This window comes from Urocitellus parryii, chromosome 10 (genome assembly GCF_045843805.1).
Source record: "Urocitellus parryii isolate mUroPar1 chromosome 10, mUroPar1.hap1, whole genome shotgun sequence".
Taxonomy (NCBI): Eukaryota; Metazoa; Chordata; class Mammalia; order Rodentia; family Sciuridae; genus Urocitellus; species Urocitellus parryii.
Genome location: NC_135540.1, coordinates 70,373,443 through 70,399,610, shown reverse-complemented (window position 1 = coordinate 70,399,610; position 26,168 = coordinate 70,373,443). Strand labels below are relative to the sequence as shown.

Sequence of the window (26,168 nt, the reverse complement as noted above, 5' to 3'; positions counted from 1 at the left end):
GTTCCCTTCTCCTCTTCCTATTTTCCTTAAATACCAGTGCCTGCATCCCCATGGGCTGGCACAGGGCAACAGGCACAGGAAAGAGCTGTCATCTATCATCTCCCAGGGGACTATTTTTAAAGTTTTTCCTTTCTCGGTAGTCTTAGTAGTTTGGGGAATGTTCGGCATTCGAGTCAGGGATTAAGAGGTGCTTCCTTTACCAATCTGTACTCTGCTTTCTGTCAGAACCAGAAAAAAAGAGACGATGCAGGGAGCCTTCAGCCTCTGTCTGGTGCCTTGGTTGCAGCTGTGACTGCAGTTCTGCAGTGGGGCTTGGGGAGGAAGGTGCCCATCTGCTGCTCTCCCTGTATGGCTGCCATGCGGTTTCTGTGCTGCACTCACATGTCATGGTGGCAGAGCATGAAACGCAGGCGGTTTACATTTCATCTTCATTGAAGGTTTGATGCTAAAAAGAATGAACTTCCCTCTTGTTCCTGGGTTCCCACACCATGTCATCCTTAAAAAGAGTGTGTCTTTTGTGTTATATTAAAACCTCTGGGTGCTCAAGTGTTCAGAGAAGTCGACCTGGGTTTCTGCACTCCTCTTGCATCTGCTTAAGTCGTTTCGAGCAAAGCAGGAAAGAGAGTGTGTGAAGCTAGGAAAAGTGCCCAGAGGGGAAAAATTTTGATGTAGCTGTTAGCTGTTTTTCCTGATATATATATATACATTTAGTCAAGAGGTGATTCCACATTTCTACTAGCTTTAGAAATGCCCTCAGAATGGGGGGTGGAGTTGGGTAAAGTTTCCAGAGCCCTCCCTGGTCACAGCAGAGCTGTCATGCTGTGCAAGCTGAAAAAATTCACTTCTCAGAGTGCCTTTCTCCCGAGACCTTTGCTGTCCTTTATTGCCCTTTTCATCTCTCTTTCTTTGTTCTGATACTAATTAAGGTCACTAAAAATGCTTTCTCGGTGGTTTTCAAACCCTAGTAGCCAAGAAACATCTATTAGGCAGGAAACTGGGGATTGTGGTAATTTGCATTTGTGTTCCGGGGAGAGAAAAATTGTGATGTGTTTTTTACCCCATTGGACATGAAACTCTAAATTTTTATTACCTCTTTAAGACTCATATCAGGAGAAAACTCTATGCTCTGGTTACCTGGGAACATATATAACACTGTGAGTCTTGGATACTTAGGTTCAACCATAATAGGCTAGAATGCTTGATTGTTATGATCCTGGAAAAACTAGAGTAAATTTCTAAACTGACTTTATCTTATTGTTTTCCCATGAGTTGCCCCTTTCTTGGAGATAAGTCATCAATTACCTGGGGGCTTTTCATTCACTATGGTCACCAAATGCTCACGCATCACTCCTTTATCCTTCCTTACATTCTATGAGCCCCATTTCTATTTCCTTTGCCTTAGTTCTCTCTGCCTTGATTGTTTCATGCGTGCAACTTTAACCTGAGCCGTGACTATTCAAGATAGCATTCATCCTCATGTCCAATCTACCACCAGTATTCTTGGCAAATTATTTCAATGCACACTCCATTTTATAAAGCATTGCTCAATTTGTAGTCCTAAAACATGTTGTCAAGCAACAATCCACAGCTCAAAAAGTTTTTATGAACCCCAAATGCCCAAAGGAGGAAATTCTATTTTGCCTAACAATCACTACCTGCTAACCCAATTCCAACTATTACCTGAAGTATGAATCCACTATTTCCCCAGACTGACCTACTGTTTTTCCCTACACACGTCTTGCACCACCTCTTTATCTGTTTTCTGTCCCCTCTGCTTTCTCCTCCTTTGTGCATCCAAATTTTACCCTTTGTTCAACATTTGCTTTCACTTCTTCCTCAAGACATTTCTGTTTATCAATAATGTTCCTTACTATCCAGCCCTTATATGTCATATAGGCTGCCTTTTTGCCATTGTATCCTTTTAGCACCTCACATGGCTATACACACACGAGTGCGCTCACGCGCGCGCACACACACACACACACACTTGTTTCTTTCCTCCCAAAGTGGAGTATAACAATAGGTCTATTCCATCAGGGATTCAAGATTGATAGCAAACACCTGATGTACAGTATTATTATCTATCTTTTCCTGCTAAGCCATAGGTACTAATGAATTAAAATAGAAGCTTCATAGTGGTGGTCGATAAGGCCAACATTCTCTTTAATATTTATTGTAGGCTGTTTGTGCTATAATTGTATTTATGGAAATTGATTTGTCCAACAAAATGCTACTATCCAAATTCATATAATTTTAAACCATGTAGTTAACAATTAGCTCATTTGTATATCAAAGTTTTGTTGAACTTCTACCAAATGATGCTGGGGCTAAGAAGATAAACAAAACAGGTTGCCACAAATCTATGAATTTATAGATTTGTTGAGGTTAAAGAAACATAAGCAAGTAATTACTTAGCTTGAGAAAAACACTACACCAAATTTTGTATGACATACTAGGTGTCCATGAACAAAAGACTGACCATAGGCTTATCTGGAAAGGTAGTGATTCACCTGAAGAACATGAAATTGGATTTTCTCCTATATGATCATGAAAGCATGCTCAGCATGCCTATGAGATCATGTCTGAATTGAACCAAGACATCGGGGTGGAACAAAGAAGATGTTAGAATTATATGTACCTAGACTCATAACCCAGATCTGCTTCTTTGGAGATGTGTGGCAGGTCACCTAGCAGCCTTGAATCTATTTTTCTGGTTGTAGAAGAGAGGCCCTTGGCTTGGTAGGTTAAATGTTGTCTCTAATTGCTCCACTAGCCTCAAACCTAGGCCACTAGGTCACTATGTTCATCTTATAACACTTTTCTTCATTTTTCCAGGTCTTTCCTTTTTTCCTTTTTTTCCCCCATTCCGCTTATGAAAAGAGTCAAAGTTTTACCAACCATTTCCCTGGTTATTATGACTCTTTCCTGCTTGGATTAAATCTTTTCTACTTACAGAAGTTTTTTTGGCCACATAGAAAACTGTTAACAGACTAAAGTGAGGTTTAACTGGTTTTATTTTTTTATTTTCTGTACTAAAAAGGATGTCTTATTTTGACTTGTGCATTTTCCAAGAGAGAATGTTCTTTAAAAATTCTTACAGTCATGGTGAAACCAATATTTATCCTGCTGGCAGAGCTGTGGTCAGTAGAAGGAAAAGCAAAGTGAATTCCTGGTATGGCCAATGTGTGATCTGTAGACAAGAAGGGACAAAAAAAAAAAGACATAATTATCAATAGCAGGGAATTTGAGCAACAACCAAGAAGTTTTTAATTTCTGGCTTTTCCTCAGTAAGCCCAGGACTCTTTTAGTTTTTGATTTTTACAGAAATTAACATCAGAACCAAAGAACTATTAAAGAGTTTCATGTTATAATAGAATTTTTCACTTATTTTCTAAAGTTGGGGAAATGAAAGTGTTTTGTTTTTATGCATTCATTATTCCACAAATATCTGCAGAGTACTTGTGCCTCATCCATCTTTATATTAATTCCAGGGATATGAACCAGAGGACTTCCCTATGGTAAATAGAGTACAGGATGATTATCCATAACATGAGAACACAAAATCTAATTCTACACCATGTAAACTTTGTTTAATGCACAAAATTACTGAAAAGATTGCATAACATTATTCTCAGGCTATGACTATAAAATGTAAATGGAATATGGGTGAATTTGGTGCTTAGACTTGGGTACCATTGACAAGATATCACATTTTATATATATATATATATATATATATATGTATGTATGTCTGCAAATCCTCTAAAATCTTCCAAAATCTGAAATCTAAAACACTTCTGGTTCCAAACATCTCAGATAAGGGATCCTCTACCTATATAAGCCCTGGAGTTCTTTAGACCTGGAGCAACCCCATTTCAGGCCTGTGTCTGTGGTACTTTGGGAAATTTACCAAAACTTCTCTGAAGTTCATATGGCAGACTTAGAGTATATAACTTTTTAATATTATTTATAATAATCATGATAAGTATATAAATAATAATTATTTTATTAAAATAACTGTAGAAGAGTAATCCCCATATTTTTATACCAGGGATTGAATTCATGGGCACTTAAATATTGAGCCACATCCCCATCCCTATTTTGTATTTCCACCTCACTTTTGCTGATGCTGGCTTTGAATTTGCAATCCTCCTACCTCAGCCTCCCGAGCTACTAGGATTACAGGCATGTGCCAATATGCCCAGCAAGTAATTCTCTTTTGAAGATTGAAGGACTAGTCCAGTACAGATGGGCATCTAAATAAATAATTACAAAACAATGTGTTAAGAAATCAAAGAATAAAAATGTGAAGCTGATCTGGGGATTGAGGGAATGTCAGTAAGGACTTGACACAGGAGATGTTGTAAGTTGGATGAGGTTTCCTCGTCTGATTCATGAAGGCAGGAGCTACCTACACCAACAGGACATTAAGACATGATCTGCTCTATTTAGAAAACAACAAATAGTTCAGTATAGTTTGAGAACCTGTTGTTTGTGAGGATACAGCAAAAATGAAAGTGGATATGGTACAGTACTTGGCATACAACAGGTGCTACCTAAACATTTCTTGATTTAATGGCCAAAATCAGATTATGGCAACTTTATTTCATGAAGAAAGAGTTTGGCTGCAAAGATAGGCCAGTGTGGCAGCATTTTTCTGGGTTGAGATATCTGTTCTTCAAAAACTCATATAAAAAATATCATCTAATCACTTAGGCGGCAGCCAGGAGTTCGTAGGTAACTGTTATGATTTAGATTTGGAGTCCCCCAAACTCACATGTTAGAAGGGATATGATTGGGTTATTGCCTTAAACTAATCAGTGGATTGATCCCTGATGGGAGGCAGGTGAGGTGTGGCTGGAGGAAGTGGTCCACTGGGGGCATGGCTCTTGGGTATATATTTTGTATCTAGAGAGTGGAGAGTTTCTCTTTCTCTCTCTCTCTCTCTCTCTCTCTCTCTCTCTCTCTCTCTCTCTCTCTCTCTCCCTGATTTCTGATCACCATGTGAGCTGCTTCCCTCTGCCACACTCTTCTGCCATGATGTTCTGTCTCACCTCGGACCCTGAAGAATGAAACTGAGAACTCTGAAGCCATAAGTTCTCAAATAAAGTTTTCCTCCCCTAAAATTGTTCTGATCAGATCTTTTGGTCACAGTGGTGAAAAAGCTGACTGACACAGTATGGTTATGTAAATGGCATGAAAGGAAGAAGAATTTAGGTTGACTCTCAAATGGCAATGCAATGATGTGTGTGGACAGTTGGTACCAATAACCAACATTGAGACTGCAGGAATTAGAAAATATTTTAAAGAAAAAATGACTTAGCTTGTTTTAAAACATTGATGTATGAGAATGTTTTAATTATGTCCTTTTTGAAATGTTTAATGTACATTTAGAAATCTAATGTTAGAAATTATAACAATAGCCCAAATTAAGATACAAATCTGGGAACAATTTATATGCTGTGAGATTCAATGACTTCAGGAGAGAAATTGTACAAGGTGAAGTGAAAATAAGGCTGGGGAGAGAATTTAGATAATCCTTAAACTAGGTAGAGCTTAACTAAGTAGAGCTTAACTAATCTCTTAGAAGTCCTTACTAATTTTTTGCAAGACCAATCCTACTGGTCTCATCATTAAGCAAGAGACTGGGATCTTCTAAGAATCAAGAACTATGTAAATAGGAAGTGTCAGGAATAAGAGTGAGATTGAGAGTTTTAGGGGAAGTGAGGCATAAAGTAATAAAAAACACAAACATGGTTGTCAGTGATATGGCCATTAGGAAGTTGTTGGTGATGGTCAGAAAATGCCACTTAGTCGAATGACAGAATCAGTCAAATAATAATAGATTACAAATGGATAGAAAATGGTGATATGGAGCCAGAGTTATGCTTAACTAGGAATCAAGGAGCAAAGAGTATTGTTGTGTACCTACAGGGCATGGAGTGTCCAAGAACATTTGGCTTTGTATTTGTTTATTTATTTTTAGAAAGGATGGAATTTGGATATATTAACCTGATCACACTCTCTAACCTGACAGGCTGCCCCAAGCTATTGGGTGCATGAATCATATGTTAAGGAGAAGTCTCACAGATCCTGAAGGTGTTAGGAATTTGTCTCACACACTCCAGATGAAAGAGCTTCCCACAGGTATAATAAATTCACCTGTGTGATTTACTTTTTCAGTCCAGCAAAAAGTCACTTCCTGGCTGATGTTTTATGGCACCATGTGCTTTCAGGGGAAGTATGCATGACATACCTTTGTCACCCAGAAATTCCAGGGACAGTACTGTCAGGGAGTGTGAAACCTCACCAGGAAGATAGATGGGCATAATTTGATTGTTTGCATAACCAACACCACAGGGAATAACTTTGCTAATAATCTACTAATCAATGTGTCCTTTGCCCATGCTGCTAGTTAGGGATAGCATAGGACCTTTGGGCTTTTCTGTTCATTTTAAAATTTGAAATTGCACTGCTCCTTCAAAGAAAATTTTAAATAAAGTGTTTTTTAAAATCATTTTTCTCCATTAATAACTTTCCTTACAAAGGATATTCTTATGGAGGAGGTTGACCCATTCCTACCACTGCCAGCCAGACACTCTGGGCACATTCTATTTGCAAGGCCTCAGAATTGGGAGTACACACCTCTTAAAAGTCTTTACTAATTTTTTGTAAGACCAATCCTACAGAAGAAAGCTATAATTTTCCATGGGAATTTCTAAACATATGTGCAAAGTCTCTACATGTTTTACCTTTCCTATATACTGTTGCTAAATAGGCATCAGCTTTACATAAATAAATTGTTTCCTTGGGCAGCATGCTCACAGAAGTGCCACAGATTTTTCCTTCTCCATTTTTTTCTTCTGATCTTTCCCTCAATTCACCTTTTCTCAGCATAGTGAGGGAAGGGGCTGAGATCAGAAAGCCAGAAAGTGGCAGGATTCTTCCTCCATCACTGTCTTCAGCCATTACATAACTACAGTGTGATTCTGAAATCCCACCACCATGAGCAAATCTTGGCCCCTCCAGTTACTAGCTGTGTGTTTCCTAGTTCAAGCTCCTTGGCTATGAAATTATAGTAAGGGTCCTGTGAACTCATGGGATGCTGTGAACTTTACCTGAGAGAAATGCAGGTGAACTACTGGTGGCATTCATGGTATAACTAAGTAGAGCTTAACTATTCTCATTTTTAAAAGAATAATAAAGGTAACTATTTAACTCATTTAAAGAATTTACTAATATTATAAATTACTAGAAAGTGACAGTTATAATTGAAAAAAGAACTTCAAAATATACTAGATAGCTATAATAATCAATACAGAATGGTATTAGGATAAAACAGACACCAAAGATCAATAGAGAGCCCAAGAGTCATTCCTTACAGCTACAGCCAACTGATTTTCAATACTAAGAACTTGCATTGGAGAAAGGACAATATTTTAAATAAAGATGACTGGGAAAATTGGATATCCGTATGCAAAAGGATGAAACTAGACCCTATTTTTTATCAGCTACAAAAATGAAATTAAATTCATTTGAAGACTTAAATGTGAGGTCCAAAATTATCAAACTTCAAGAAGAAAACATGGGGAAAACATTTTAGGGCAGTGGAATAGGCAAGAATTTTTTTGGATAAGACCTCAAAAGCACAAGATCCACAATGCAAAATAGATAAATGGGATTACATCAAGCTAAAATGTTCCTGCACAGCAAAGGGAATTAGAGTGAAGAAACAGCCTATAGAATAGAAGAATATATTTGCAAATTTGCAATTTGACTATATATTTGAAAAGATATTAATATCTAGAATATATAAGGAACCCAGATAACTAAATAGAAAAAAAAACTCATTAAAAGTTTGGCAATAGACACAAATAGACATTCCTAAAGAGAAGACATACAAATTACCAACATGTATGTGATAAAATGCTCTACATCACTAGTCATCTGGAAAATGCAAATCAAAACCACAATGAGACACTACACTTCAGTAAGAATGGCTATCATCAAAAAGACAAAAGATAACAAGAGGACATGGAGAAAAGGGAAACCCTTGTACACTGGCAGTGGGAATGTAAATTAGTACAGCCATTATGGAAAACAATAAGTAGGTGCCTCAAAAAATAAAAAATCAAATTACCACCATTCCCTCTGTTGGTATTTATATACTCAGAGGAAATGAAATCAGTATGCTGAGGAGACATCTGTACTTCCATGTTTATTCCAGCATTGTAAACAATAGACAAGAAATGGAAATAAACTAAGCATCCATGGACCAATGAATGGATAAAGAAAATGTAGTAAATATATACCACAGAATACTTTTTAGCAATAAAAAGAATGAAATCCTTTCCTTGACAACATGGATGAAAGTTAAGATTGTTATGTTAAGTGAAATAAGCAGGACACAGATAAACAAGTACCCTGTGATCACACAAGTGGAATCTAAAGGAGTTGATCTCATGGAAGTTGAGAATAGAATGGTTTATACCAGAGGGATGAAGAGAGGTTAATCAATAGCTGCAATGTTATAGTTAGCTAGGAGCAAGAAGTTCTGGTGTGCTGTTGCACGGTAGGATGACTATAGTAACAGTAATGTGCAGTACATTTCAAAAATCTAAAATAAAGGACTTTCAATGTTTTCACTAAAAGTAAGTGATAAATGTTTAAGGAAATAGATACATTTAATCTTATTTAAGCCTTAACACAATGTGTACTTGCTTTGAGTCCTCACAAGGTACCCCACAGATATGTATAGTTTTTAACATATCAATTAAAGGTTGAATAAAAATATATGTATCCAAGTGATGATTCCAAACCCTGGAGAGAAAACATGCCCTAATTCCTGGTCCTCCTAAAGTTCTTGTTGATACCTCTTTATCTCATACTTGCCTTGCTTTTTGTAGTAGTTGTTGTTATTACCACCCAGAACCTGTTACCTTTCTTTTGATAACTACATCTTGATTTCTCTTCAAGTTATACTTTTCCCACTCTTAGCTCATTAAGAACAAAAAACAGGGCTGGGCGCAGTGCCACATGCCTGTAATCCCAATGGCTCTGGAGGCTGAGGAAGAAGGATCACAAGTTCAAAGCCAGCCTCAGCCTCTCAAAATAAAAAAATAAAATGGGCTGAGGATGTGGCTCAGTGGTTTAGCACCCCTGGGTTCAATCTTCAGTACTAAGGAAGGAAGGAAGGAAAGAAAGAAAGACAGGAAACGGGAGATATTGGCAATTCTGGCTTTCTATTCCCCAAGTAAAATAAGCTTCCTAAAGGTACCATGATACTTCTTGGCAGCACCATTCCTTAACATCACCTCACTGTAGGAGAAGTGGGAGAAGTTATTTATTTTCCTACCTTCTCAAGTAGAGATGCCAAAAGAAAATAGGAGTGAGGCTGTTGAGTTACTGAATAATGTTTGATATGCCATTATCAAGGAACTGCTTATTCTAAAGTCTACAGGTTAAGCTCATTAAAGCTTTTACCTTGTCTAATCTTTGCTTTCCTTAAAAAAAATGTCCTTTACAAAATCTGTTTTGTATGTGCTTGAGTAATATTAGGTCACTCAACCTTGCTTCCTAAAAGAAATATATATGACTTCCTCTAGTACTAGATTGATACTAGGTATAGAACCATTTTGTTTGTTGTTATTGTATTTATCTAGGCTAAGAACATTCCCTTTGGTGGCAAGTCTTTATTGCTTAGACTATGATGGTTTGGCATTCCTGAATCCATAAATAAATTATTTGATAGGTGGAGAGGCAAAGCATCTCTAGTTGTTATAAATCCTTAACCTAATGACTGTTAAATAATTTCCCAAACATTTTGGAGGATTCCAAATTTCAACACATAGCATTTATTGTTCTCCGCTTTTTATGAAACTTATTAGATCATTAAAACTATTTAATGATATTCATTTCATGGGGAAAAGTTGAAGTAACACATTTGCCCCCATCTCACCTTTTCTCACAAGTTGAACATCTTTGCAAAGTTACTGCCTACTATTAATATATTTTAGAAGCATTGTCTCTTTATTAATGGGATACCAAGGGTAGAATACTCAGGCTGTTCAGTCCCAGGGTCGTACACCAAGGAATGCCTTGTTTGTAGATATTTTAAAGTCAGCAATAAAACTAAAAATCTGCCTGCTCTTTATTACAGACAAGGTAAATGATAACATATCCTCTGCCAGAGCAAACCACCATGACTCCACCTCACCACTTTTAGTATTCACCACTTCATAACTTAATTATCACCTTCCAAATAAATTAATAGCTTAATGTTGTAAGGAGTAAACATTGTCTGGAATATTTTATATGGCAGAACATTCCGTTTTTCTTTTCCTAGTGTTATCACTTTAATTACAGTCATGGCATTACAACTTGATTAAAAACAAAAAGAGAAAAGAGAAATGAACAGTGTTTGAACTACAAATTCAAATTGAGCATACAGACAAAACTGTAACCAAAGCCAAATTTGACTATTCAAAAAATTTCTCCATTTAGCTTTTAAATCCCTTCCTCAAAGAAAAAGAAACCCTCAAATTCAAATTACGTATATTATAGTTCTTACTTCAAAGTGAATATCCTGAACTTAGTATTTCTATGATGGCTTTGAGCTACAGATGGAGTACAGCAGAAAGGAGCAGCATTAGGAAAAGCATTTCCATTTGAAGAATTAAACATGAATTTGGTTGTATAATAATGTGAAATACAAATGTCCAGTGCTCACTAGCATGCTACTCTTTGTTTTTCCTGGATATTGAATTTTAAAACGAAATAAAATATGAAGAGATAAATTACTCAAATTCACTGTGATTCCTTATTTTTTCTAGGTATTTTTGGACAGAAACTAGAAGACACTGTCCGCTACGAGAAGAGATATGGGAACCGTCTGGCTCCAATGCTGGTGGAGCAGTGTGTGGACTTTATCCGACAAAGGGGGCTGAAAGAAGAGGGTCTCTTTCGCCTGCCAGGCCAAGCTAATCTTGTCAAGGAGCTCCAGGATGCCTTCGATTGTGGAGAGAAGCCATCTTTTGACAGGTATGCATCAAGGTTGTACGAACCGACCTTTATTGAGAAATTAGGCTGCCCTGAAAGGATGCACTAAGCTATAGCATAACTTTAATTGGTGTGGTAAGAATTTAAAAGATGAATTATTTGGTCACACAGTTTGGATTTCTTATTATTAAGTTACAAAGTAAAAAAAAAAAATGTGCCACTTTAGATGTCTTTCTCTTCCACATTTTTTTCTCCTTCTTAAAACATTTTTATTTGTTCTTTTCATTTGGTCCTAAACTAAAGCTAAATGAAACTTTTCCTTTTGAAAAAGTGAACTCCTCTCTTGTTTGGTGTTTTCATTTAATTCTTTCAGTTAAGGGATGTTAAAAGAACTGATAAGTAGAGGTTAGGTTGTTGGCAATGTAACTGAAAATAACTATTTTTAATGAAGATATAAACAGATGTTTTAAAATAAATGTGTTAATCTAGTATGGATTAAGAAGGAAACTAGGAGAAGTATAGCATGGTGAAACTCCCAAAATAATGGAAATTCCAAAAAAGAAAATAAAAAGCATCCCTAACTCCAAAAGTTAACAATCAATACTTTAAATATTTTATGATTTACCTCCTTCTCTTTCCTTTTAAAATTTTAGTAGAAAAAAAAGATTTTTAACTAACATTATTAAACATATATAGCAGAATTTTTTCCATATTAAAAGTTTTAAATGCCCTTTAATTCTAATATATTTTACTTAACATTTTATCAGTAGCAACTTATATAAGCCTCTTTTTCTAAAATCAAATATTTTACTCTACAGGTATATTATTTATAACCACTTCAATATTAATGGACATTTACTTGTGACTTTTTTCACTATTATAAATATTATTGTAGGAGATATACAATCACATAAGTATTTTCAATTTTTATGTTGTTTACTTAGGAGAGATTCTCAGTTTAGCATTTTGTGGGTAGGAATAATCTTTATACTCAAAAGTTAGAAATTGCCTACTGTCACATTCAGGCTGCTCTAATAAAATGCCACAAACAGAGTGACTTATAAATACCAGAAATTCATTTCTTACAGTTGTGGAGGCTAGAATGTTCAGACATACCAGCAAATGATATGTCTGCTGAGGGCCTCCTGTCTGCCCCATAAATGACACCTTCTCTTAAATCTTCAGATGGTAGAAGGGATAAGGTAGCTCTGTGGAGTCTCTTGGATAATGTCGCTAGTACCATTCGTGAAGGCTCTACCATCAAGATTAAATCACCTAGAAATTCCCACTTCCTAATATCATCAGGATGATGATAAGTTTCCAACACATGCATTTATATAGAAGAAATGTTCAGACCATAGCACCACACTAAATATTACTTATCTTAAAAAGTGTAGAATTAGGATGTGAATAGATACTGCTCAACAGTATAAACAAGAAGATATTTGAAAACATGAGATGAAGGAAGCATCACTGTAAGTGTAGAATCTCCCTAATTCTAAATAATGACAATACTTGGTGCTGACAAGATACGCACTTGAGGTAGACACCCGAATGGCAAGAATCCAGATTTGCTTTATCTTTCTAAAATAATTTGATAATTCAAAGACCTTTTAAGCAGGAAATTCCATTTCTAGAAAAAAATAAGATATGTGAAGTGCAAAAATTTTGAGTGCAAAATTGTTTATGACAATTTTGATAATAACAAAAATTGACAACTCATTTATTTTCTCCCAAAGTGAGTACAGTTAATTCATTAATGGTGAATTTATATAATAAAGTATCACATACTTAAAGTTTTAGAAAAATGTGAATTAAATGATGTGTTAGGTTTTCATTACTATGACAAAATTCTGGAGGGAACCAACCTAAAAAGAGGAAAAGTTTTTTTTGGTTCACAGTTTTGCCAGTTTCAATCCATCATCAGTTGGTCTATTGTTTTATGGCTCATGGTAAAGCAGCACATTATGGTGGGGGTGTGTATGACAAAGAAAAGTCACTCACTTCCTGGAAGGGCCACAAAAGAGAAGAAAGAGGAAGGGACTGTAGTTCCACTATCCCCATCAGAGATATGCCTGCATGACTGGAAGACCTGCCCATAGGCTCCACCTTTTAAAGTTTCCAACCCTCCCAGGAGTACTAAGCTGATATAACTAAGGCTTTAACACACTAGCCTTTGGGAAACACTTAAAATCCAAATTATAGCCCACAATGATAAACTAAAAAATAAGACAAGATCAGTAATTAGTTAAAATACCTTATCTTTTTAGAAAAACATTAGAGATTGCTTTTTTAAATTCATAAATTTCCTCTGAAAGAAAAAAAAATGTGAAGATTAAAAAAATGAATTCAAAACTAACATCAGAGAACAAATTTCAAGACTAAGATGTCCTTCATGCAGAGGAGCCACGTGTCTTACTTTATATTTTGAAAAAGAAAAACAAATAAGTAGTACTTACTTGAGGACTGTCCACAACAAATAAACCATGAGTTATCTAGGGTGAATAAATTTCTAGTACTAACATTAGAAAGAAATCTGTCACTAGCATCTTCAGAATAGAGAATAGGATAGGATAGGATATATAGCATCCTCTACAATGAACTCTTCTTCCAACTCTTACTTTACCAAGTCATGAGATAATAAGTTTCAGTATCCTTTTTATATGTGGACTACATTCATGCAGGTAAAATGATAGAAAAGCACATTAATTAGAAACTTAATTTGGGCTGAGGTTGTGGTTCAGTGGTAAATTGCTTGCCTAGCAAGTGTGAGACACTGGGTTTGATTCTCAGCACCACATATAAATAAATGAATAAAATAAAGCTCCATACACATCTAAAAACAAATTTTAAAAAAATCTTATTTTGCCATGGGATTTTATTATTCGGTTCTTAAAATTTTTTTCTAATATGGGAGAATGCAGGGATATTTTATGTGTTTCAGGGATCGTATAAAAATAGATGTGCCCTATAAGCAATTATCTCAAAAGTCAATGTCCTGGTAAGTATTGGATAACAATGAAATATTGAGATCTTTATTTAAAATGTGATCCTAATTATGTATGTATGTATTTTTGTGTAAAATGCCTCATGTACTAACAGAAGAAAATATAACAACAGACTTGTATCGCCAGGAGAAATGTGTGAGGTGATGGGTCTTTCCAAGTTTTAATGAGGGGTTTTACAGTCAACACATCATTAGGTGCTTACCTTTAAGTCATGTTTTACTGATAACACCACTTTTTTTTTCCTGTGGACATATCTTACTTTGAGAATTTTTGACAAACTGGAGTTATTATCCTAGGGCCACTATAGTTTTAATAAATTCTTCAAAATGAAGCAGTTCTTTCTTCAGCTCATCTCTCTTACACTACTCCATCATATGCAAGTCAAAGAAGCCTATTAGTGCATTTGGCATTTGGCCTGAAATCCGCCTCAGCCAAAGTCACAAGTTCATCAGGAATGTATTCCATGTTCCAAGTTACAGTAGTCACTAATCTCACTCATTTTTTAGTACTTTTGAAAAAGCAAGTATCTTTTTCTAGCTTAGAATATCATTTCCTTCACTGTTCTTCCAACTCTTACTTTACCAACTGTCTCTACTCTGTGTGGTTCCAATGTCAATACTTGTATTTTTAGATTTTTGTTGCAACAACACCCAGTTTCTGGTAGGAATGACTGCTTCGGGTATCTTTTGCTGCAGAGAAAATCACTTGGAGTTCTTTCGATTTAAATCACACTGATCCTTTTGGATCCTGCTTTGCAGCAATGCATGGCAGAGATACCCTGTGTCTGTTCCATGTGATATTGTTTGCATAGGTTTCGTGCGTCTCAGTATCCTAGAGAACTTTGCACATTAGTCTGGTGCTAAGGTGGATCAGCCAGAATGGCTGATGGCTGGTTAGACTCTGCTTTCTCTTTGCAGTTTTTATCTTTGGCTTCTCCACCTGTTATCCAATTGTTGGAGATGTTTCTGTGGCAGCTTAGGACTTAAGGCAGCAATAATTAAAGTACAAGATCTATTAGGGACTAGCCCTAGAACTGGCAAAATGTCACATCTACTGAGTACTCTTGATCAAAGGCAAATCACAAGACCAGCCCAGATTTAAAAAGTAGAAAGTTAACTTTACTTCTCAGTAGAATTCGTGTGATGGATATACAAAGATGGTATAAATTCATAGTCATATTTGGAGACAATCTATTTTATTCATTCCTCACTCAACAAATAACAATAACAATGGAGCGTTTTCTGTGTCAGACACTGCTCCTTGTGAATAGGGCAGACAAGGTCCATTCTGTTCTGGGTTTTTCATTATTAGTGGTGGGCAGATAACCAATGAATAGTGAATATAGAAATAATTTTATAGCATGATGAGGCTGACATGCTCATGCAGTAGTGAGAGAAGCAGTAGAGAGACTCATCTCCTTCCTGACGATGTGTAACACTTGAGTTCACACTTGAGTGACAAGCAGCCTGCCATACCTCAGATATAGTGGAGGCACTTTCCAGGTAGAAAAAGAGCAAATGCAAAGGCCTAGGGACAGGCACAGCCTCACTTATTCCAAGATCATAAAGAAAGCCATCGTGACAGGAGCACAGTGAGTGGTGACCAATGTACACACAGGTGAGCTGGAAATGTTTGATTCTGTGTGGTCCACAAACTATCGCAAGATTTTTAGTTTTTCTTTTAAGTGAAATGGTCATCTATTGAAAGATGCTGAGCAAGTAAATGAAAAAAAATTTATTTACATATTTAAAAATTGTCACTCTTGCTGGGCATGGTCCGCACAACTGTAATCCCAGCAGCTTGAGAGGCTGAGGCAGGAGGATTGTGAGTTCAAAGCCAGCCTTAGCAGAAGTAAGGTGGTAAGCAACTCAGTGAGACCCTGTCTCTAAATAAAATACAAAACAGGACTGAGGATGTGGCTCAGTGGGCTAGTGTCCCTGAATTTAATCCCCAGTACCCCCCCGAAAAAAAATAACTCACTCTGGCAGCCTCAGTATTCTCCTTTTGATAAGTAATTGTCATGTTTTTAATCTCAGTCCCAGGCAGGCTGATAAGCATATTCCTGGATTATGTTGATACCAAAAAAAAAAAAAAAAAATCCAAAAGCAGTGACCTAAAATGGAAAGAATAGCATATTTGTGGCCAAATGTAATTATGAGCTAATCAGATAAAGGTAAGAAAAATCTGTAATTTCTCAAGGGATGGTGAAGTTATTTTCTGGACCTTGTTTAAATATACTTTTTGCCCCATCCACTTTTTTGGTTAGTTGACCGAGTTTGATATTTCATGTGGTAAAGCCTTAATCATGTTTCAGTCTTTAGCAAGTGGAGACAAACTGCCAAGAACATCCATTAGTTCCAGTTAATCTCACCAATGTTCACCAGAAAAGTGATTTTATATATACATAAGTATATGTGTGTAAATACACACACATGTTCATCTAATGTACAATGTGTATGTATATATTTGTATATTACACACACAGCATTATGTGTTACAGATTATACATAATGCTTTGAATTAATATCAGAATGTAAGAAAAACTACAGAAAGAAATTTTCCACTGTGAAACATCATTGAAAATGAGAATGAATAGATACTTTTCCCTGTTTGTTCCAGTAGTGCTTATTTCTCACAAAGAGACAAAAGAACTTCTCTTTTATCTTTGTTAAAATATATGTATTAAAGTCTGGAAAGAAGTTCCCACAGCTTTTCTCCAAAACCATTCTTAGTCATTGATATAATAACTCTAAAGCCCTGATATTTGATTTTTAAAGTAAACTTTTTCTAATAACATTTAAAAATATTTAAAATTCTAACAGTATAAAGTGTTAAGATTCTTAAAAATAGTATTAGAATTATATTTTGAAGCAGGCATGATGGTGCATACCTTTAATACCAGCAGCTCAGGAGGCTGAGGCAGGAGGATGTCATGTTAAAAGCCAGCCTCAGCAAAAGTGAGGCACTAAACAACTCAGTGCCACCCTATATATAAATAAAATACAAAATAGGGCTGAGGATGTGGCTCAGTGGTTGAGTGCCTCTGAATTCAATCTCTAGTACCAAAAAAAAATTATATTTTGATTTATATACAATTTAGAATACAGAAGAACATAAGAAGGAAGGATTAGTATTTCAAAATTCAGCAACTCTGAGAGCTCTTGCTATAAACAGCATATAAGCAAGTGCAGTAATTATGCAGATTTAGACATATAAATGTATCAAAATACAGATATATGTGTATATACAAAGTATAGGAATTATGCAGTGTTTGCATCTCACCTTCTCTACATTATCTCATGAGCATTTTCTCAGATAACTAAGTAGTTTTCACAAAACATGATCTCAAAGACCACATAATAATTCATCATAGCAGTGATTTGGCTCCTTTAATTCTGCTTCTATTGTTCTCAATGATTTTCACATATCAATTCTCTACTGAAGAGCATCTGTGTTCATGAATCTACCAGTGCGTTTGAAGCTATGAATCCATTTGGGGCTTAGAAGATAATATTTCACATTTGAGTGATTTGAGTGAAAGGAAATATTTTATCCTACAGGAGAAAAAAAAAGTGGTTGGCAAAAAAGGCTCTTGGAGCACCCACTATTTGAATTTGGAGGGGTTTCAAGTACATGCACCAGCTTTGATTAAATCATGCACTTTCTGTTCTTCTTTAATTGCATCAAATGTTATTTTCCAATTCCAAAGTTCAAGTTTGAGACTTGAACTATATATGCATGACTTATCACTTACACAGCTGTGATATATTCCCTCGGACTCCCTGACCAAAAATGGATTTTGTAAGAGAGAGCATTCTTATAGACCTAAAAGAATTTTTATTTTATCAGTTCCTGTCAATTGTTAACAAAACAACCAAAACCAGGTACCATAGTTTCTAGACATTCTTGTCTTTATTCTTTGTATTTAGGATTGGAAAAAAGTTAAAATACCATGTATTATATTAAACTGCTTCAATTTAAGAGCAAAAAGAAAAAAGAAAGAAAAAAAGAAATCTAGGAGAAGTAAAATCAAATTAGAAACTGAGTGCTCTTTTGTTTCCGAAGCTCTCCAGATGGTGTCAGCTGTTAAAGAAGATACATTTTGGAAGATCTGGAGAGGCAGGGTCAAGAATAGAGTGTGGGTGTCAATATCACAGCATTAACTGCTGGGCAGCCAAATCCTGTGCACTTACTACACAGCTCAAGTGCAAGGACAGAGGCTGTATGAAGCCAAGGATTCTACACACTCTGTCCTAGAATCCCACTAAACAGCTGCTGTCCGAGGTACCCCAGACACCCACCCAGTTTTGAAATCCCATGTCTCTCTTTTTCCTCTTCTTCCCTTTTATGTATTTTTTAAAATTTGTTTTTGTGACTAAACAAGCAGCAAGTCAACAGAGATATGATGGGAGGACAACTAGAAATTTGAAGACAGAAAAGGCAGACATAATTTAATCATCTGGCAAGCAATAGAACTCTAGACTTTACTGACCCAAGTTATAAAACGAGAAATAGAGAGTGGGGTGCACTAGAGAAATGGGAGAGATTCTCAAACACTAGAATAAGAATTAGACAATAAGATAACAAATAACCCAATCAACAAATGGGCCAAGGACCTGAACAGACACTTCTCAGAGGAGGACATACAATCAATCAACAAGTACATGAAAAAATGCTCACCATCTCTAGCAGTCAGAGAAATGCAAATCAAAACCACCCTAAGATACCATCTCACTCCAGTAAGATTGGCAGCCATTATGAAGTCAAACAACAACAAGTGCTGGCGAGGATGTGGGGAAAAGGGTACACTTGTACATTGTTGGTGGGACTGCAAATTGGTGCAGCCAATTTGGAAAGCAGTATGGAGATTTCTTGGAATGCTGGGAATGGAACCACCATTTGACCCAGCTATTCCCCTTCTGGGTCTATTCCCTAAAGACCTAAAAAGAGCATGCTACAGGGACACTGCTACATCGATGTTCATAGCAGCACAATTCACAATAGCAAGACTGTGGAACCAACCCAGATGCCCTTCAATAGACAAATGGATAAAAAACATGTGGCATTTATACACAATGGAGTATTACTCTGCATTAAAAAAAATGACAAAATCATAGAATTTGGAGGGAAATGGATGGCATTAGAGCAGATTGTGCTAAGTGAAGCTAGCCAATCCCTAAAAAACAAATGCCAAATGTCTTCTTTGATATAAGGAGAGTAACTAAGAACAGAGTAGGGAACAAGAGCATGAGAAGAAGACTAACATTAAACAGGATGAGAGGTGGGAGGGAAAGGGAGAGAGAAGGGAAATTGCATGGAAATGGAAGGAGACCCTCAGGGTTATACAAAATTACATACAAGAGGAAGTGAGGGGAAAGGGAAAAATAATACAAGGGGGAAAAATGAATTACAGTAGAGGGGGTAAAGAGAGAAGAGGGGAGGGGAGGGGGGATAGTAGAGGATAGGAAAGGCAGCAGAATACAACAGACATAAGTATAGCAATATGTAAATCAATGGAAGTGTAACTGATGTGATTCTTCAATCTGTATATGGGGTAAAAATGGGAGTTCATAACCCACTTGAATCAAAGTGTGAAATGATATATCAAGAACTATGTAATGTTTTGAACAACCAACAATAAAAAATAATAAAAAAAGAATAAGAATAATTTAGAGGAATATCTTTGGATTCAGTTGCCAGAACCCCACTCACCCTCATTCTAGTTTTAAATTTGGAACTCTCCAAGCTGGGCGTCTTTATTTTAAACAAATCTCCAGTTAATTCTTATATGCATGGTCCTAAAACCAAATCTTGGGAAATACTATCTAGACTCTATACACTGCCAGAGTGTGTGGTACAGGGCTAATACCCATGAGAAGTGATGTGCCTCTGTTTTCTCCTAAGAATTGGGGTGGGGATATAAATCAACCTCTCAACATTATTGGGAACATTATTTCTGACTAGTGTAAGTAGGTCTTTTTTAAATTGGTTGTTCAAAACATTAAAAAGCTCTTGACATATCATATTTTATACATTAGATTCAAGTGGGTTATGAACTCTCATTTTTACCCCAAATACAGATTGCAGAATCACATCGGTTACACATCCACATTTTTACATAATGCCATATTAGTAACTGTTGTATTCTGCTACCTTTCCTATCCTCTACTATCCCCCTCCCCTCCCCTCCCATCTTCTCTCTCTACCCCCTCTACTGTAATTCATTTCTCTCCTTGTTTTTTTTTCCCATTCCCCTCACAACCTCTTATGTAATTTTGTATAACAATGAGGGTCTCCTTCCATTTCCATGCAATTTCCTAGGTCTTATGATACTGTGAGATAGGAGAGATATTTTTAAAAATATTTTATTTTTTTGGTTGTAGTTGGACACAATACCTTTATTCCAAACATTTAGTTTTATGTGGTTCTGAGGATAGAACCCAGGGACCTTTGCGTGCTAGGCGAGCGCTCTACCACTGAGCCACAATCCCAGCCATGAGAGATAAATTTTTCTGGAGAGTAAAGTTGATGTATACAATGCATAATTTCCTATCTGCTGAAAAGGACCTAAATTTTATAACAGTCTGAAAAGTATATCCTGTACCTTTATGTCTCAGTTTGTGTAAAAATGCAAAAGCTAGAGAGTTCAGTAGCAAACTATAAAAGTAGGAAGCCTTTGTGTCCTAGTGTGAATGAAAGATCTAAGGATAGGTTTTGATGGAGGCAAGTAAAAGCAAGTGGTACCTTGAGGGGTGTGCATAAGTAAAAGGTGTGAATTTACCTCTGGAAGGTTTAGAAAGGTAAAGAACAGAGTCCTAGTGGTTTGCCTAAGGCATGCCCCAAGTTCATGAATGGTCAACTGGCTGCCTATTTTCAAAACCCTAAATAATTCTCTGAAGTCAAAAAATGGGCCAGCCCTTTGAAGTCCAGAATAGCAATTTAGTTATGGCAAGTCTTAACTTCCTTATTTTCTAATGCAGATTTGATACTTATAATGATGTGACAGAATGATAACCATTGCCTTTTTCTCAAACTTCTGTCATTTAGATACTACCATTGTGACTTTAACCATACCCCTGTAACACCTGTATTGTTTACTGACATTTTTCCTTAAACATATTGACTGTTTTCTTTATCAATTTCATTGCACAGGGAACTCTGTATTTTCTAGTTGAAAAACTTATGTTAATATAAGGTCAACACAGCATAAATGTGATGACAACAAAACTATGTTATTAAATGAGCCTTGATAGAGCTGCCTCCTGAAACTCTCACCCTAAGGTTATCTGGGTTTTTAATGAAAATGGAGATTGGCAAGTGCTGTTTGTTACCCCTTTACCATGTCTTTCATTACTAATGGGTACTTCCTCTTTGATATCATCATGAGAGTTAAAAAAGAATGAAAAATGGATGAATGTTCCTTTTTGTAATTTGATGTCACTGTCCTGGTTTTGTGGTACTTTTAATTACTAAGGAATAGCCCATACTTTACGAAGATCTGACTGTTAGCACTGGCAGGTCCAATTTTCTTGAATGCTTGGCTTTTTATCAAATCTGAGCAATGCTTATATATCACCATGAAATCCTCTTATAAATAAATATACATACCAGTGTCTGAAAAATTAATGAGCTTTAAGGGAAATTATCTTATATACATAAAATACTCACATGAATGGGTATTTACTAAATGTTAGACATGGCGTATGTTGTAAAACTAGGTATCTGTCACATTTCCTTGTGTTTTATTCTTCTTGTTATTTATGTAAAAGGCCTGAAGTAAGGAAAAAGCTTTGTTTTCCTCCCAGTTTATCTTTTCTGAATTTGAGCTCATTTCCACTGATACCCAGCAAAGTTATGAATAGAAATTCCTAGTTTGTCATGACATTTCTCAGTATTTGGTGTACCTATCAGTTGGTGTTTGTTTACTTATTCAAAAGGACACTGTAGAAGTTATGCTCAGACTTTGGTGATTGGTAGGTTTGGGATTAATTTCTATGTCCACTATTTATCATCTCTGTTGATGACCTGAGACTAGTTACTTACTCCTCAAAACTCCTCTTTTCTTATATAAAATGAATATAACCCCCACAGGGTTGCTGTATTCATTCACTTAAATATAAATAAAAATGGAACAAAACACCTGTGGTAAATGGTACAACGTGAATAACTACAGTACTGGCTCTGATACTCAGTTTTATTGCCATTATTGTATATATCTATTTATCACTATTATAAGTGTGATCATGATGATAGCAATGGTAATTTAGTTTGACATTTTATATAAGGATCCCATTCTCAAATCTGCATGAGATAGAAACTAGTTCTTAACCATAACTCTTCAGTATTCACTATTTTTAATCCAGGAAGTCTTCATTCTGTTTTGAAATCTCCATGGCAATTTCCACTAAAAGAAATAGGACACCTATAAACTTTTATCTTCTGAAAGTGTGTGTTTTTATGTTTTGTAATTCAGATTGTAAATTTTTGCAAGAAAGTGCATTCCTTAAAGTGATATGTTTTTGAAACAGATTTATTGAGTCATAATTTATATTTCATGTAATCCACCTATTTCAAGAGTAAAATTAAAAGATTTTCCATAAATTTACCAACTGAGGCAACCATTACCATAAATCGGTTTCAGAACATTTTTATCACCTCAGTAAGATCCGCTGTGCAAGTTTATTGTTTCCTCCTGCCCCTTTTTCTTCCAAAAAAAAATCAATCTAATATATGTCTCTGTAGATTTTCTCTTTTCTGGACCTTTCATTTAATTGGAGTTATTCAATATTCTGTTGCATCCAGCTCCTTTCACTTAGCATATTATTTTTGAGATTTGTCCATATCATAACAGATAGCATAGTAGTTTGTTTCTTTTTATTGGTATTTCACTTAATAGGTTTATTATATTTTTGTTTATTCATGCATCAGTTGCTAGACATCTATATAGTGTCTACGTTGACCTATTGTGTATAATGCTTTTGTGAACATTCATGTACACAGATTGTTGTATTGGGGTGTTTTCATTTCCCTTGAGTATATAACTGAGTGTGAAACTGCTGGGTCTTATCTGTGTTAACTACTTGAGAAACTGTTGAATTATTTTCCAAGGGATTGAAATACTTTCAATTTCCAGGGACAATGTGTGAGTGTCCTAATTCTTTCCTTTCTGTTTTTCTGTTTGTTTGTTTATTTATTTTTGTTTTTCTTTTGTTTTATTTTTTGAGGCAGGCTCTTGTTGCTAAGTTGCCTAGTCTGGCCTTGAATTTGGCAATCCTCCTGTTTCAGCCTCCTCCATAGCTGTAATTACAGGTGTGCTCAGTTGCTCAAGTTTTTTCCTAACCCATCTAATGAGTGAGAAATGGTATCTTCTGTTAGTTTTAGGATGCATTTCCCTAATGATTACTGATGCTGAGTTATCTTTCCTTGTGCTGATAAGTCATTTGTATGCCCTTGTTTAAAAAGGCACATGGTTAAAATGTTTAATTTTCTGATTGTCTTGATAATCCTGATAAGAAAATGGTTTATGAATCTCTAAAAAATTAATAATAATTTTGTAAAAATATATGTTCAAGATTGAGATAAATACCTGTAATGAAATGGGAATATGAATCTACATAACCATGAGGATGTCATTGAAGGTATTCATTTAATATTCTGAAGTCACAAGGTAAAACTTACTAGAACTTGCAGAACTACAATATGAACCCAAATAAGGTAAAGAAATTAGTGAATCTTGATCAACTTTTTTATCTCTATCACCTAGAACAATGTCTAACATAATATAGTTACTCAACAATTTTTTAAAATAAATGAATAAAGGATATTCAAACAGAATATTTTTTATATTTTAAGAATATTGGCCAAATGAAAGAATGCTGATATTTCTGATGTCATATAATAGAGTATTTATGTGCTTATCTTTGTAGATTTAAATTCTATAAACTGGAAATTATTCTGTTTCAAAAATTTTAAAATTCTGCTTGAATTTTTGCAAGAAAGTTGCTTCCTTAAAGTGATATGTTTTTGAAATAGATTTATTGAGTCATAATTTATATTTCATGTAATCCACCTATTTCAAGGATAAAATTAAAAGATTTTCCATAAATTTACCAAGTGAGGCAACCATTACTATAAATCGGTTTCAGAACATTTTTATCACTTCAGTAAGATTTTTGTCAACTAAGGCAAAATTCCTGACTAAAATATATGCAAAGTCACTATTCTGTGAAAGTCACAGATCTAAATTATGATTAGTACCTTTTTTTTGTTTTCTACTCCTGAAATACTCTCATGAATATGGGTGTATTATACTCCCAGAGTAAAACTAGATTTGGGCTGATAAGAATAGTAACCAAATAATAACAATAAATACCAAAACAAAATAAATAATAAATAAAACAAGAAAAGAATCTTGCTTATTCTTAAGTAAATCTGATTCATCACTCTTCTTTACTCTGAACTCTCTTAAAAAATGATCCAACCAGGCTCTGGAGGCTAAGGCAGGAGGATTGCAGGTTCAAAGCCAGCCTCAACAACTTAGCATAGCCATAAACAACCTAGTGAGACCCTCTCTCAAAACAAAAAATAAAAAGGGCTGTAGATGTAGCTCTGTGATTAAGCACTCCTGGGTTCAATCCCCAATACCAAAAGAAAAAAAAAATCTAAATAGAAAACCCTAACAGGATAAACATCTGTATATATGGAGACAGAATATCCCATCCAACGGAGAGCATGACATTATTTTAACGTAAGGACAACTAGTACTTCCTTGCTTTTTGTCCCCACATCCAACTATATAAACATATTAAGAAACTAGAATAGTATCGTCTAGATAATATGCTTAGAATACTTCTGTGTTGTAATGAAGGACTGCTGAACTACCCAGAGACAAGTTTTGTAAGGATTTCTATTGTTTTGATACTAATTCAACTCATCCATATAAACCAGAAAATCTTTTTGAATTCCTTGCAACTCTGTAAGTTAGCAATTTGACATTGTAAAACTAGGCCTCTATTTATTCATCTCCCATATAAGGTTCAAAGCTGTTTCTACATTATTGACTTTATTGGAAGAAACTACCTTTCCTGAAAAAAGAATGTTTGCATCCTTTGTGATTTGTTCCAGAATCAGGTACTTACAATTCATCAAATCTGTGATAATTAAGGAAGGAAGAGTGTGCAATGCCACATTAATAAGAATATAGATAGGAAAGGAGAAGGGAAATTTTAGTTGCTATTTAGTTTTATTAGCTAGAATAATTACTAGTGATATTTGACACTATTTTATTTTTAAAAATAAATATTAAAGTATGTATATAGATTTGTATACTGCTAATAGAATTATAAGAATATCAACAGAAACAAATATGCCTCCTTGCATCAGACATCAACAATGCTTCTCTGGGAAGTACTTGGTTATATAATCTGAAATCTCTCAGAGAAAAGATAAATTGCTGAATATATTATCAGGGTTACATTTCCTTTGCTGATCCTGAAATATCTTCTGTACAGCTTAGTGAAGGAAAAAACATGAAGGCAGACAAAATAAAATTGTAAAGCAACTAAATATAGCTGCAATTTCTCTCTTTTGGCTAAGCCAAGTTCATGAACTTTTGCCAACATTTCGAAGATGGTATGAATTACAGCTCATAAAGCACCTCATCCTGTATGCTATTGAAACAAGAAAGGGCTACATGATGATGTCTTCAGCACATATGCTTACCAGTGTGAGACACGAAAACTGAAAGTGTCATGTAGACTGTCTATGAAAGAATATCCTCATGTCTGCATATCAAGAGTCAAATGTTAGGAAAAGCAACATGCTCCAATTATCCAAAGTATGAAAGCTCCTCGTTTATTTAATCTAACTAGATAAGTTTATAATTATAGTGTGCTTAGAGATTATACATTATTTCTCCCAATTGTCTTGTTTTCAAAGATATTCCCCAGGGTGGGCGGGGGAGGAGAAGTAAACAAAAAGTGTCTCAGACTCTCTCTCAAATTATACTCATGTAATCCATTAAGTAGTAGGAGCTATTTTTAAGTATAACTTTAAAATTTCTGTAAATGAGTTTTCTGTTTGTCTCTCTTAATCTCAGTGATTTCTTTGTTTCCACTTGAAAATAGGTAATCTGAATTGAAAATAAGATATCAGTCTTTTTAA

At 35.3% G+C, this 26,168-nt stretch overlaps 1 protein-coding gene across 1 annotated transcript in view; it reads left to right on the top strand.

The window, feature by feature from the left end:
* The window catches only part of LOC144257294 (rho GTPase-activating protein 24-like), a 57,827-nt gene that overhangs the window by 10,289 nt on the left and 21,370 nt on the right, over nt 1-26,168 (top strand). Inside the window, exon 2 of the mRNA XM_077803509.1 lies at nt 10,833-11,040. Coding sequence (XP_077659635.1) covers nt 10,833-11,040 — 208 coding nt within the window. The remainder of the gene's footprint in view (nt 1-10,832; nt 11,041-26,168) is intronic.